Source organism: Physeter macrocephalus, chromosome 14, assembly GCF_002837175.3.
Source record: "Physeter macrocephalus isolate SW-GA chromosome 14, ASM283717v5, whole genome shotgun sequence".
NCBI classification, from domain to species: domain Eukaryota; kingdom Metazoa; phylum Chordata; class Mammalia; order Artiodactyla; family Physeteridae; genus Physeter; species Physeter macrocephalus.
In genome coordinates, this window is record NC_041227.1 from 26,085,756 (window position 1) to 26,101,209 (window position 15,454).

Sequence of the window (15,454 nt, forward strand, 5' to 3'; positions counted from 1 at the left end):
CCCGCATACCGCAAAAAAAAAAAAAAAAAAAAAAAAAAAAAAAAAATTAAAATATGCATGTACCCTTGTAAAATAGCATACATTATATCTTTAAATCATAACAACCATAATGAAATACTATCCCCATTTTCTAGGCCAGAAAAAGAGGGTTTGGAAAGGTCTAGTAGTTTGCTCAAAGCCAAGCAGGGCTCTCAGAATCAATCAGGAGTGGGTGCGACTTCCAGCCCTCCCTTTGCTGGTATGTGGCTTTATCTGCAAAATGAGCACCACCTCTACCTTCAGGCTTGTTGCAGGGTCCAACCAAATAATGTGTCTTATAAACAGATAGCAGGAGCTCAGTGGCTACCAGCTATCGTTACTGAAGCCACATGGGTAGATAAGACTGAGAGTCATTGACAAGAGGAAGGGAACCTTAGGCTGCTCTCCAACAAAGCAAACAAGCTTGTGTCTGGTGCCCCCAGTGTGCTAGGCTTTTCCTTGTCTCATGTAGTACACCTGGCTACTCCCAAAGTAAACACTGTTAGCAGCATTATTTGAAGTGGTGCTGGGTTTGCTCTTTTAGGGGTGGCAGGACCATGATGGGACCTGAGTCAGCTGGTTCTAAAGCCAGTTCTCTTTTTAGAAAAACTGCTGTACCTAGACCTCACATCTCGTCCAGACGAGGAGTATGGGCAAAACCCACTCCTGAAGCTGGAAAACAAGTCAGGTCTTGTATGAGAAAGGAACAATGCTGCATAATTCCCAAGATGGTCTAAGACTCCTAAGTCAGTCCTGTTTGCAAAGTGTGTATCTCATGTTTCTGAGCACTTCCACCTATAGCCACAGCACCCAAGCACCCAGGTTAGGAGCATCTGAAAACACCCAGCCCAACCCCTATCCCACAGAGGAAGAAACAGGCCCACAAAGCCTCTCTGTAAGGGTGACCTCCTGAGAGGCTTCACTGGGCCCCAGAAATGGCCTTGGACTCTGTGCTCTGACCGCAAGTGATGCTCACCCCAGCCTTCTGAGTTTGGTAGGACGGGAGCTACTCTCCCCATTGAACAGATGAAAAAGCAGGTCCAGAGCAGTTGAGTGACCTTCCCTATGCCACAAAGCCCACAGACACCCTAGCCCAAGGCTTTCCTACTAAACACTACCCAAAACAGTCATGTTGGTCTCTGAGGGACAAAAATATGAGAATCCCCTTCCCTCCCTCTTCCTTTTCTCCCCTCAGCGAGGCTGTAAGAGGAAGGGGCCATACAGGTTCAGCACCCTGGTCAGCGCCCACCTATGCGCAGCTGCAAGAGGTGGCCTTTGGGCCCGGGTGAGCTCGTGTCTGCTGCTCCCCAATCCAGGATGGCCCTCCCCTGGGGACAGGCAGGCATCCCTAAGAGAAGGAGACCTGAACCTAGGTATCCTGCCTCCAAGACAGAGCCCCGCCTTCCCTCTCTCCTTCAGATTAGAGCCACAGGAGCACAGTTTCATCCTGTAGGCTTCCTGATTCCTAGGACATAAATTCACATGAGAAGCCTAGGAAGAAGAGAGGTGGCCTGAGCCATGGGGCCCCTGGGCCAGTTCCACCCCCCTTTTTGCTTTTCCCCAGTAGTAAAATGGGGACAGAGGTGGGCTTGACTGCCTCCAAGATCCTGCTCACCTGTGAGATTCCATGATTTAAGTAGACCATGGGCCTGCCCAAGTTCAGTGCTCCCCCAACTGTCCCCTCCTCTCCCCCACAGAGCTTCCCAATTCATGTCTAAACCACGAGCCTCGAAGTGGCAGCCCACAGCCCAGATCCACAAACATGCTCTGACTGGCCTGCATGCTATTAAATTTGAGTCTTGACTCTGCTGTTTACCAGCTGTGTGACCTTGGGAAAGTCACTTAGCCTGACTGTGCCTCAGCTTCCTCATCTGTAAAATGGAAGTAATGAGAGCACCCACTCTCCAAGATGGTTGTGAGGTTTAAGTGAGCTAGTAGATGTAAAGACTTAGAAGAGTGCCTGGCCCAGAAAGAACACTATATTTGGTCTGATGTGTATAATGCATAACGGGTTCACTGAAATGTAGAAACATGAAGTGTCTTCTTTTACCCAACTAACCTCTGTCAAATCCCCCTTTCTCATCTCAGCATCTAGGGCCCAACCAATAACTAACTGGTCACTTTGATTTTCAAATTCAGTCCAGTCCAGTTGAAAACTTTCCAAGTTATATCCAGTTCCAAGAGGTCTCCTCTGACCCCTTTTGAACCCTTGCTCCTCCACTGTGGTGGGATGGGGAGGAAGAAGGGAGAAAAATGAAGTGTCTCTTCACTAGCCATGATGATGGGCCGGGGGAGGTGCTCTTACTCTAACTCATGCTGGGGTTTTGTTTGCTTTTGATGCTGGAGTCTTCAGTAGACAACATGCCAAATTTGGGGGGGCGGGTGTTGAGAGCTTTATCCTGGACCCTCAGATAGTAGTGAGGGTCTCTGTCAGTCCGTAAGAGGTTCTTAGCCCCTCTGCTTCTTGAAGTAGTATGCTGGGCTGCATAGCTCCAGCCTCCCCTCCAGCCTCTGCCTACCTTCAAGGGCCTCACAACACTGGGAGGGGGCGCAGGACGACCCTTATTCCTCCCTGATTCCCAGCAAGCGTGGGAATCCCTTCAAGCCAGCGTGGTCTGTTTGCATGGGCCTTCCACATCAGAAATTCTCGAGGTCAGAAACAGACCTCATCTCCATGTTCACACTAATTCACGAGCTCCAGAAGATACTTGTCAAGCCCTCTCAAGAATACTTTCCTAGTCATTTCCTGCCTAAACCAGGATGTGTGGCCATTTGGAGTGCATACCCGTTGACAGGATGGTTATAATCCTTTCTGAACTGATAAGGTTAAGAGAAAAAATAAAAACATTCCCAAGAGGTTTGTCATCTCTGCCAAGGCTCTGCAACATCAGACTAAGGTCAGTCAGGCAGATGAGTCAGACTGAGTCAACAGGTACTCTCTGCTTTGGATGTGGATACTTCAGATGATGGGGGCAGCCCTTTCAGCTGACGTTGAAAGGCTGGCACTCATTTTGACATTGAACAGTTCTCTCTAAGTGTTTGGTAATAAGACGGTGATAGATGCTTTGGAAAGATGATATATTATAAGCCATATTATAGACATGTGCACATACATGTATATACATATAATACTTGACTGAAACATATACAGCAGTGCTGTCCAATAGGCATACAATGACAACCACATATATAATTAAATTTTTTCTAGTAGCCACATTATAACAGCAAAAAAAATATGAAATTAATTTTGTCACCTGTAAACTGGGTTTGCCTCTTGGTGGGTATCCAGCCAAAAGACACAGTCAAGCCAAAGATGGGGAAAAAAAAATAAAACTGATGGCCAACTTAGCTGCCGATCAAAAAAAAAAAAAAGAAGAAACAAAACAAACAAACAAAAAAGAATACTTCCCTAACCTTTTTCATCTGTTTGGTGCTATCCTAGCACAGAATGGTGCTTAAGTCTTTGTTGAAAGAATGAAGGATCTTGGATGGGAAACACTCAAGTGACACTTGTAGCTCAGTGAGCCTCCAGCTGGGAGGCAGTCTAGTCCACTTCTTGAGGGTGCCCCCATCTCTATGAGTGACCCAGTAAGCCCTGGGCCAGGGAGGCGGTGGATGTCTGGCCCCAGTAGGTGGCATCTCATCGGACACTCCCTTGTCCTCAGTTCTGGCCTGTCACAACTCTCAGGCAGTGGGATAATCCCTTTCAGCACCCTTTCACCCACGCCAAGGTCCAGATGTCCAGCTGCTCTTGAAAAATCAGGAGCTCTGGCAATCCTGAGCCCATCCACCAGGGCAAGAGCCAGCCAGCCGAAGCAGGCACCCCTTTAATCCTGCCACTGCTGTTCACCGCCACCTGCTTCATTCGGGAATGTCACCTGCCAAGCTGTACAGGCATTTGCATTTGGGCCCCTTCTTTCATCTTTGGCGGGGCAGGGTGGAGGCTCTCAGGAGGAGAATCAGACGGCTGGCAGGTGAGTCAGCCATAGTAGCAACTCACCTGGGGGTGCCTAACCCCCAGGACTGGCTTTAGTGAAAGGAGATGCAGACACAGAGAAATAAAAAAGAGGAGGATAGGGAGAGACTGGTTGAAGAGAAGGATTGGGAGAGGGAGAGAGATGGCCTTTTCTGAATGCCCTGTACCCTAAGTCATTATTGGCTCCGATGCCCTGCCACCCAGGAAAAGGTTGGCATGGCAGCCGCCTTGTTCCCCTGTCCTCCCTGCTCCCCTGGGGCCAGCTTTCCTGCCAGAAGATCCTTCCACTCACTAACCTTCCCCCAGGCCCAGGAGAACAGGAGCCTCCACCTCGACCTTGGCAGCTCAGAGGCCGAGGAGGGACAGGCTGCAGAGATGGAGGCCTGGAGTTCAAGGTTATGTCCTCTGGCTGCAGTTGGACAGTCCCAGGGACTGGCCTCCCCAATGCCAGCATCACCCCTACAATGCACCTGCCCTCAGAAGAGTCTTCCTGGGGCTTCCTTGGTGGTGCAGTAGTTAAGAATCCGCCTGCCAATGCCGGGGACACAGATTCGAGCCCTGGTCCAGGAAGATCCCACGTGCCGCGGAGTAACTAAGCCCACGCGCTGCAACTACTGAGCCTGCGCTCTAGAGCCCGCGAGCCACAACTACTGAGCCCGTGTGCCACAACTACTGAAGCCCAGGCGCCTAGAGCCCGTGCTCCGCAACAAGAGAAGCCACCGCAGTGAGAAGCCCACGCACCGCGACGAAGAGTAGCCCCCGCTCGCCGCAACTAGAGAAAGCCCGCGCACAGCAACGAAGAGCCAACGCAGCCAAAAAGAAAATAAATAAAATAAATTTTTTAAAAAAGAAGAGTCTTCCTGCCACACACATCTATAAGCAGTCATATGGCTGACAGTGAGTTCTCCCCACGTACCAGGCCCCTAGGTATGCGCTATACCAGTAGGAACTCCGAGGCCTCATAACAACCCTGTGAGTTAAGGACTGTGGTTGCCCCCAGTCTGTAGATGATGAAATGCAAAAGCCCCCACTATGATGCCCCTGCTCTTCAGCATGCCTCATCTCAACACTCCAGCGCAGCACCTGCAGACCTCCCGCCCACCCCTGCCCCTCCCCAGTACACACCAGGCTGTTTTATGCCTCTGAGCCTCTGCTCATGTTCTTCCTCTGCCCGGAATACCTTCCCTGCTCCCCATTCTCACCCCACACTGGATACTGCCTCATCGTTTAAGTGTCCTATTAGACATCACCCCTTCCAGGAGAGCCTTTTCTGACCCCAACTTAATCGGATACCCCCTCTGTGCCAACACCCGCCCCCCCCACCTGGCCACACATACACAGTCCTCTGGGCATTGTCCTGTTTCCCCAGGGGCCGGGCCCATGTGTCCCTGTAGTGACCCACCCAGGGAAGAATACAGATAGGTGTGAATGAACGAACAAATGAATAGTTAACATTACTGAGGGAATTATGAAGTGCCAGGCACTATGCTAAGTGCTTTACAGGTATTTCATTTACTGCTCACTATGCCTTATGGGGAAGGTGCTATCATTTAACAGGTGAAGAAACAGCAGCTCAGATGAATTAGACATCCACTAAGCATCCAGGCAATCCGACCCCAGAGCCAGTACCCTTATACTATTACATGGTGGGCGCTCCTCACAGGACTGTCTCCGTAAGGGGCTCTGCCCCCAATCCCTCTGAGATTGGAGTAGGGAGAAAGCTCAGAAGTGCTTGGTCCCCTTGGAGGAGGAAGGCAGTAATCCTGCCGCCCTCTGCACCATTCAGATCTCCTGGGCCTGCCCATTTGCTCAAGGACAACCCGACCCAGGAAGAGGGTTGATCTTGGGAAGAGGGTGCTGAGGCCAAAGAAAAGAAGATACAGAGGGCCAGGGTGGCTACTGTCTTTAGCCAGGCTCTGGCCATTGGGGCACAGGCTCTCCTCCAAGGAGGGGGGTTGGGACCCTGGGGAGCCTCGTGACTAAATCCTACCCAACTCCACTATGCCTTCTCCCTGAAGACACCCAACATCTGACCAGTAAATGCTAACGTACCTCCACTGACAAGGACCTCCCTATCACTCCAACCCAGGCAAGATCTCAGCAAGCTTCTCCTTCCCTTAGCTGAAACTCACCTCCTTGGGGACATCAAGAGGAGCCCACTCTCTCGGGAGAAACCAACAGACCCAACTGGAGGGCATCTCCTTGACTCTTGTCAGTGCCACTGACCCTCCCCTTTCCTCCCAGACAGAACCCTTAGAACCCTGCCTCCTGTGGCTTCTTCAAAATGCCTCATTTCCTCCTCCTCCTCTTGCCCTTCCAAAGCTCTCCAGACATGCTACCATGGTCTTAACTTTGGAAAGCCCTCTTCTTGTGTTTCCTGATCCCCTCAGTCCCCAGAGAAGGCTGAGTGGGAAGGTTTCTAGTCTCACTCTGGAAGACCAGAGAGGTAGGATAGTTTGCCCAAAGGCCCACAGGGAAGGGGTGCCTTCCAGGAGCAGCAAGTGCAAAGGCCCTGAGGTGGGAGCGTGCCTGGCATGTTGAGTGTGCCTGCAAGGAGGCAAGCATGGCTGCCATGGAGTGAGCAGAGGCTAGGGTGGGAGATAAGTTCAGAGGGGCACAGGGCCAGATAGTGTAGGCCTTTTATAGGCCACTGTGAGGGATGGACCTGAAGCTTATGCAATTTAGGGAGCTGTCCTTTTTAAAAAAATCAAAATTACAAATAAAAGTTTGACTCAGGGCCTTGGAAGTCGCCTGGGCAGGTGAGGGGCCTGGATGGTAAATCTACCCTTGACTGGCGAGAAAGGTGGCTTTTGCCTGGAATGAGAGGGAGCCATAGGACAGTTTCGAGCAGAGAAGCCGCCTGACCGAATTAACCTTTGAATAGGATCTGCCTGGCTGCAGAGTGGAACATGAACTGGGGCAGAGTAGAGGAATTAGGACACTAATGAGCAACCTGAACCAGGCAGTTATGGCTGAGGGGCGGGCAGGGGTCAGATTCCAAAGGTGGAACCAACAAGATCTGCTGATGGGTGGAATGGGAGGCTCGAGAGAAGTCAGAAGGGTTGACCCTGAGGTTTTAGGCCTAATCCAGTTATCTCCAACTGGGGTGGGGAAGGAGTGTGATCATGGTAACTGGACCTCATACACTCAGGCCTCTAACTTCTCTCTGATTTTCACCAACCCCCCTCTCCCCGCAAGGAGCCCACTTCACAAAGAAAACAATACTCAGGATACTCAGAGAGATAGAGTACCTCGCCCAAGGCCACACAGCCAATAAATGGCAGACCCTGGATTCAAACCCAGGTTTTACCAACTCCAAAATCTGGTTTAATCTAGATTTAATCTTCTAACAGATTTAGCCCCTAAAAACAATCCATTGCATTTAAACTGACAACATCTCACAATAATCCATTTGGCTTGGATTGATATTTTTATTATTATCATTATGGATATGAAAGGCCCATCATTTGGGATGTTCAGTTCTACTACCTAGAATGGCTCATGCCACTTTCTGCCTCCACTCCTCGCTTGGAGCCTTGACTTGTGAATCTTTCGTCATCTTGAGGCTTTGTCCTTTTCAAACCACACCTCTTAAATACCAGGAACAGAACCTGGCAGGCCGAGCTGAATAGCCTTTGTCCCCTCCAGCCCTCCCCCAGCCCCCTACTCCTGGCAAAACCTGCCAGCAGGAGCAGATATTTGATCCGTCATAGAAGCTATTATGTTACACTGCCCAGATGTTCAACTCACCGGACTGAAGGCTCAGGTTACAGATAATCAGGGCTGCTCTAGCCTACAGACCCCATGCCCACCCTATCCTCCCACCCTGAAGAGTCAGTTAGGATCAATGTCCCACATGGCCAACTGAGATGGAGTACGTAGGACCTGCATGGGTCGGAGGCTCACAGAAATGACCCCTTTAGAGTTTTCATACCAGTGGCCTAGAAGGCACGTACTCTCAAAGCCCTCTAGGGCCTTTCAGAATGGACGATGCCCTCCCCCATTCCTCAAACACCTTTATCTCCTTGCCCGCTAGGGTCCACTTCTTTTCTTTGTCAGTAGTTTAAAGAGAATCTGGACAGAGCCTGGAAACACTCGACAAGAGAAACAGAACAAATGTGATCAATGTGGCTAGAATTTTCAGGCCACCAGAATGTGCCTGATTTCTCCCCCAAATAAATTGGGGCTGCACTTTACAGCTAGGGGAGTTGGGGAAGGAAGTTACAAATTCAGCATTAAAAAAAATTTTTTTTTCTGTTACCAGAATAAGGTCAGGCCTAAGAGACATACTATTGAGGAAGGGGAGGTAATGAAGGCCCACACTGTGTCCACAGAAATACAACAAATCCCCTACCCTTTCCTGTTTGAAAGATCCCCTCGCCCTTGTCCAGGGAGTTAGTGAAAACTGTGCACATGACTTTGTAAATGTGTGCTACGATCTAGTCACAGCAGGTAATTCAATCCCAAGACCAAGACCAGGCTGTAGCAAACTCTGGATTTACCCCAGTCTAACCTGAGGACTTAGGGGGTCCTTTAACAGGACCGAGTGAGATGCTGGCTGTGTGACAGTGGTGACCACTAACACTGGGTCAGAAAATGGCACAGAGAATGGTCAGCACCTGCCAGACACTCTCGTCCCCTGAAGGAGCAGCCAGATGCAGAAACTGGGCTTCCATTCCACATAGGAATTCCTAGGGCAGAACTGGAGGGGCCATCCCTCTCACCTCACAGTCAGGGGGACTGAGGCCTGGAGTGGGGAGGTGGTCCCAAGGCTGACTTCTCCCCTCATCATGAAGCCACCTCCCACCTTAGACAGTCAGGGCTCAAAGCCAAGTTTGCCCAGCACCCATACATGGCTGATGAGGACAGCAGAGAACCCGGAATTCCCCAAGGCATGGGGAACAGGATGAGCAGCCTTTCAGACAGCTCTCAATCCTCGGGCAGGCCAAGAAACTCATCCTCCAAGGGCAGCAGTTTCCAAACTTTTGTATTTTTAGCAGCAGAAGCCATCCTTCAAACAAAACCTTACGCAAAACCTCAAGCTACAAAACAGATCGGGGGCAGCTCTCCCAAGAGAAGCCTGGGCCAGGCCCCAAGCTCCTCCTCCAGCACCCGGGACTCCTTCCACGGGGCCCCATGTGGAGCTCAGTCCAAAACCCCAGACTCGGGGGCCTTGTAGCCCTGAAGCTGAAGCAGCCAGATAGGGTGGGCTCTTACTTAAGACCCCTGGAGGGTGCGGCTGGTCTCCGAGACCTGGACGACTTCGTGCTCCACCAGGGCCTGGCTCCCATCCCCACTGAGCTGTCTCATGCGCAGGTTAATGGAGCCGTAGGTCTTCCTGGAGCCCCTGCCAGGGACGAAGTTCGGCCGGCGGTACAGCTCTCCCTTGCACAGGGAGACCATTAGCAGCACGGACAAGAGCATGCCGCCCACTGTGAGCAGCCCCAGGCCTGCAATGATGCACTTGTCCAGGTGTGAGCCCAGGCGCGCATAGTACATTTCTAGTCGTTCCATCTCCCGTGCTGACACTGTGTCCGGGTTGACACGGGCCTCTCGGGGGATGGCGTATGCAGTCACCACCAGGAGGATCCCGCTCACCAGGAAAACCAGAGCGGAAACGAAGCCGTAATCCACCGGGCGGCTCACAGGCTCCAGGCCTGGCCCCTCTTCTGAACGCAGGGACAGGTCGTCCCTCTGGGATCGGGGCCATGAGGGGATGCCCTCAGGGGGGCTGGGGGAGCTGCCCAGTCTGGCATCCCCAAGGTTCTGGAAATGAGTCTCGTGCTCCTCCGAAAAGAAGCAGGCATTCTCCACACCTTCCCTGCGTGGGGCCGCTGGACCCAGAGGAGCCGGTCTCCTTGGGGCCTGGGGACCATTGCTCAGTGTCTTCAGTTCCAGGCCAGGGGGAGATGCCATTGGGAAGGCGGGCCCCAGCTCATCCCTTGGCCGCTTGGCAGCTAGAAGAGAAAACAGAAAGTCAGTGGAATTTAGCAAACCTCTACTGAGAGCCTGCTGGTGCCAGACATCACAGAAGGCCCTGAGAGATGTGAAGGTGAGTCAGGCCCAGTTTCCACCGGGGAGGAGCGGGGAGGGCGGGGGGAGCCCGCCAGCCAGAGGGGAAGGCAGAGGATAAGACAATGACAGAGCAGTGAGACCCAATCCGCGCTAGGATCCTGCTTCACCACTGGCGGGCATGTGGCTTTGGGCAATTCCCGTATCCTCTCTGGGCCTGTTTCCCTCTATATTAAATGACAATAATACTACCACTCCCTACTTAACAGGGCTGATATAGGGATTGAGTTAATCCATATAAAGTGCTCAGAATAGTAAGTACTCAGTAAGTATCAGCAATGAGCTATTATTATGATGGAGGGAATTTAAACACAGTAGATAGGTTCTAATCCCAGCGTCATCACTTGAGCTTAGGCAAGTGAGGTGACCTTTCCAGACTCAATTTTCTCATCTGTTAAATGTGAATAAGCCAAATGTCTCCCTCATAGGGATGATGTGAGGATTTCATAAAATAAGGCATTTAAGTCCTCTGCCAGTTCAATTAATGGACACTGTTGTGATGAAGTGAGAATGACTGGGGGCAGGGGAAGGGGTAGAGATGAAGATGGTCGTAAGAACAAAGAGGAGAAAGTTAGGGAAGCTTCTAGGAGTTGGTGGCATTTGAGCCAAACCTCGGAGGATGAGTGGGAAATCCCCCAGCAGTGAGAGGGGACAAGGGCATTCTGGAGAGGGAGAAGGGGTGCCTTGGAGGTCAGCTGGGACCAACTCGCTAAGGACTCTGAAAACCAGGCCAAGGAGCCAGGGAGGTGAGGTGTTGGGGATGGGAGGGCTAACATTGCCTAGGTTTTGGAAAGCTCTCTCTGGCTGCTGCATGGAGGACAGACAGGATGGGGAAGGAGCAGAGTGGAGGCCAGGGGTCCAGGGAGGAACCCAGCGTGGTCAGGGGAGGCATGGAAGCTGAGAGGGCAAAGAGAAAGGAGCATATCTGAGAGCCATGACTGAGGTCAAGGCCAAATGCCTTTATGTAAATAGAAGATGGGAGGACCTGGATGCGGACCACAGAAGGGGAGCTGGGAGAGGAGCGGGTAAGGGGGTACTCTCTGCTCAAAGAGGAGACACCCTACCCAAGTACCTGAATACACACCCACACAGACAGACAGACAGCACATGTGCCAAAGGATACCAGCTTACAGCCCATGGGCCATATTTGGCTCATAGAAGTTTTGCTTCTCTTTGTTTCTGGTCTGTTCATCTGGTTTTTGGTGAGGCAGTTGCCAATATATAAAAAGCAAAAGATTTTACACTTTATTTTTTTATTTATTTTTTTAAACAGATCTTTATTGGCGTATAATTGCTTTACTATACTGTGTTAGTTTCTGTTGCACAACAAAGCGAATCAGCCATATGCATACACATGTCCCACATCCCCTCCCTCTTGAGCCTCCCTCCCATCCTCCCTATGCTACCCCTGTAGGTCATCGCAAAGCACCGAACTGATCTCCCTGTGCTATGCTGCTGCTTCCCACCAGCCAACTATTTTACATTTAGTGTATATAAGTCGATGCTACTCTCACTTCGCCTCAGCTTTGCCCTCCCACCCCATGTCCTCAAGTCCATTCTCTATGTCTACCTCTTTATTCCTGCCCTGCATCTAGGTTCATCAGTACCCCCCCTTTATTTTTTTAGATTCCATATATATGCATTAGCATATGGTATTTGTTTTTCTCTTTCTGACTTAACTTCACTCTGTATGACAGACTCTAGGTCCATGCACCTCACTACAAATCACTCAATTTCATTTCTTTTTATGGCTGAGTAATATTCCATTGTATATATGTGCCACATCTTCTTTATCCATTCATCTGTCGATGGACATTTAGGTTGGTCCCATGTCCTGGCTATTGTAAATAGTGCTGCAATGAACATTTTACACTTTAAACCTTGGATGCCTGGCTTCTCTTGCAAAAGGAAAGAATCTGACCACCCTAGCCCCCATTCCCTCACAGCCACGCTCAGCTGGGGCTGATGAGGGAGTCCTCCCTCAGGCAGATCCGGTGCTCCCCCGACAGGCCCCACCTGGCTTGTAGAATTCCTGATCCCACAGCAGAACTACCCCGTTCCCCCTGCACACTGATGTACTGTGGGTACATACACCACAGACCCAAGTCCCCACACTGCACAGAGACCCCCAGGCGCAGAGTGGCTCATATGCCCTAGTGTGTCTACACACACGTACACAGGATTCTAGACCTTCCTCTGCATTCGTGTGCCTGAATTTATTCTCCAGTTCTGTGTGTGTGTGTGTGTGTGCGTGTGTGTGTGTGTGTGTGTGTGTGTGTGTGTGTGAGAGAGAGAGAGAGAGAGAGAGAGAGAGAGAGAGAGTGGATATAAGCAAATGAATGAAGTGAAGATGAACGGAATGAATGAAATTCAAAGAGCCTCAGGGCAGGAAGGCACATTTTTCGATCTTTCTGATCTTCCTTCCAACATGGGCTTGCATCAGACACCTCCTCTTAGGACACACAGGGCCTTTCATCTGAGTACAAAGCCTGTTTCCACTTACAACCCATCTCAATGACCATGTCCCTTTTTCCTGAGTTCCAATTTAATGAATGTTTACTGAGGACCTACACTCCCTGCTGGGCCCTGTTGCGGGCACTTCACTCAGGAGTATTGTGTAGAACCCTCACGAGCCCCACGAGCAGTTATTACTATCTCCATTTTACAAAATGTGGCCAAGATCCCATGGCATGCATGTGGGGGCCAGGAGCTGAAAGCAGGTTCCCCAAGAACTGTTATCACTTAAAGGCCTGCAAACCCACACACTCTTGTACCAGTGGCATCATTCCGCCCTCCTTCCCTGGTCTTCCAGGCCTCATTTGTAGATTCTCTACTTTACCCCACTGTTTAACATCCACCACAAGCAGCTTGAGGGCAGGGATATGTCTGGGTCCGCAGCCCCCTGCACAGGGCTTGGAACACAGCCAGCCCTCAGGAATGGTTTGGCAACCTGCCCAGGCAGACAATCATTCCCACACACAGGGTGGGGAGTGCCTACTCAGGGCCAGGCTCTGCCCAGACTGCTCCCACTTTCCAGTAAACCAAGAGGAGAGGTGTGTTCATTGGCTTTTTTTACTTTTGGCACCAAAAGCATTTTCCTGAGTGCCCAGCCAGTAACGGGGCCTGGCAGTGACCACTCCTGCCCAGTTGGTGTCCAGATGTGGTCCCCCACCCATGTCTTCAGCATCCTCCACAGAACTCAGCCCCTGGAGTGACCCAGGAAGCCCCTTCCAAGACCAACACACTGATGCTTCCATATCCCAGAAAAAACCCAGGACACCCAAATTCTTGGAGCAGTGCTCTTTCACCTGGCAGGAACCCAAAACTTTTTCCTTAGGATGCCAGCAGAGTTAGGAAGACGGTGGAGGAAAAGGAGGTGCCCTCTTACCTAGAGTTGCTATGTATCTGACACACAGGTTCAGAGCTACCCACCACTTACAAGGGCATGCCCAGTCAATTACCCAAAACATAAGCAGAAAGAAACAGACAAGCTGACAATGATGCTGGTGTCCACTGCTCACACCCCACAACTGTACCAGTAACACTCCAGTTTCATCTGCAGTCCAACAGGACCTGAAAAGCACACCCCAGTTCCACACTCATACCCCCAGGGGCCTTTTCCACATGCAACATTCACAGACATGGGAAGCCACGCAGTGTGAGCCACAGATCCATAGACCACATTGGTACCCACACCCCAGCAAGGGACAGAGCTGGTTACACACACACACACACACACACACACACACAGAGTTTACTACCCTCGGGACTGCTAAGATCCACCAAGATCCCCCCCAGGCCCAGCACCCCACCCACTGGTGTGCACTAACACGCGGGGAGACACGCACAGCGGGAGTGGCTAAGCTTCACAAAACCCAATCGATAGACACACGCACGAGTTGTACACAAAGCCTCGGGCGCTCAGATATGTCCACGCTGTTATACCCAAAGTTCCGCGCAGAAAGCCCCAGCACCCCGACTCCCCGCCGCACCCGCGCGCCCGCCAGCCCGCAGCTCACACCCCCTGCTCCTGCCCTTGACCACAAAAGCCGCTGGGCCGGGCCAGGCCGGACCGGGCCGAGCGGCGCCGGTAGCCAGGCGGCCCGGCGGCCCACGAAGGCCAGGATCTGCGAGGACAGGCGTGCGCCCGGGTCCCCTCGCCTCGTGTCCTTCGGCCCGGCCGCGAGGTCAGGCTAGCTCTCCTTGGCCGCCCCTCCCCGCCTCGGGCCCTCGGTCTCCCGCCGCCCCTCGCAGTCCCCTTTTCGCGTGCGTACCTGTGCCGGGCCTCCCTCACTGCCTCGCCACGCGGGAGGCGAGGGCGCCGGGCAACGGCGAGGGCGCGTCCTCCCAGTGCGCCTCCCCGCAGCCGGTGCCCGCCCGCCGGTGTCTGTGCTGCGGCGCAGCCCGGGAGGGAGCGGGCCCGGCCGCCGCCTCCTCCTCGCCCTCCCCGGCTCCCGCCCCCTTCCCGGCCGGGCCGGGCCCGGAGACGCTGCCGCGGCGCACTTACCTGCTCGCTCGGCGCGGGGCTGTACGGAGGCGGCCACGGCCTCTGAGGGCTCCGGGGAGGGAGGGACGGGGAAGGGGCGGGAGCCGGGGATCGCCGAGCGCAGCGGATCGAGCTCCGCCCGCGGCCGGCGAGGGAGCCGGGAGAGTTAGCGCGGGGAGGCACTGGGAGGAGGGTAACGGACTAGGGTGAGAGTGGGGGGACATGGCTCCATCCTCCTCCCCCCCCCCCACCCTTTGGGGCAGATCTGTTTCGCCAGCACCTGGGCTTAGGGAACTGAAGCCTTCAGCCCGTGGTGCCTGGGCGCAGGGGCGAGGCGCGGGGGTGAGTGCTGAACGAGACCCCTCCCTCGGCCGCCGGCCTCGCCCCTCGGCTGGTGAGCCCCTACTGCGCCAAGCCCCCACTCTTCCTCCTCTCCCACCCCCTCCCACACACACAGCCCTCAGGTAGAACCCAGGGTCCTCTCCGAGGTCCTTAGGTCGGGATAGTCTTCTCTGGCGTTTGCGGCTCCGTGGATCAAGGGCGCCACCTGAAGGCTGAAAGGAAGCTTCTGAAGACCACCCCTCACCCCCAAACACACACACGCGCGCGCGCACGCGCGCGCGCGCTCCTCCTTTTTCCCTGCTCTTCTTTTTTTGTGGGACACTGAGGTACACAGCCCAAGACGGCTGTTATCTTGGAGGATTGCCAATGGCCACACACACCTTCTCCCTCCAAGGCCCAGCTGTAGTGCCCCCTCCCCTGGGAAGCCTAGCTGGCTGCCCCACACACTCCCTCGCCCCAGGGGCCCCTACAGCTGCGCTCTTTGCCTGCATTATTGTCCTTATTTCTGAGAGTTGTGATTTTCAGTAAGTGCCAGCATCCCTCATCAGACTGGCACCTCC

The 15,454-nt window shown here is 52.8% G+C and overlaps 1 protein-coding gene across 1 annotated transcript; it reads right to left on the reverse strand.

Annotated features, from left to right (window-relative positions):
* Positions 1–9,211: 9,211 nt before the first annotated feature.
* TMEM74B (transmembrane protein 74B) lies at positions 9,212–14,622 on the reverse strand. The gene is made up of 2 exons (XM_024128303.2): positions 14,574–14,622; positions 9,212–9,951 (listed from the first exon to the last, which is right to left on the reverse strand). Exon 2 carries the CDS (start codon positions 9,908–9,910, stop codon positions 9,212–9,214), a length of 699 nt encoding a protein of 232 aa, XP_023984071.1. The 5' UTR covers positions 9,911–9,951; positions 14,574–14,622.
* Positions 14,623–15,454: the final 832 nt, after the last annotated feature.

Coding starts and splice junctions, on each gene's coding strand:
- TMEM74B (XM_024128303.2), bottom strand. CDS start 9,910: ATGGCATCTCCCCCTGGCCTGGAACTGAAGACACTGAGCAATGGTCCC.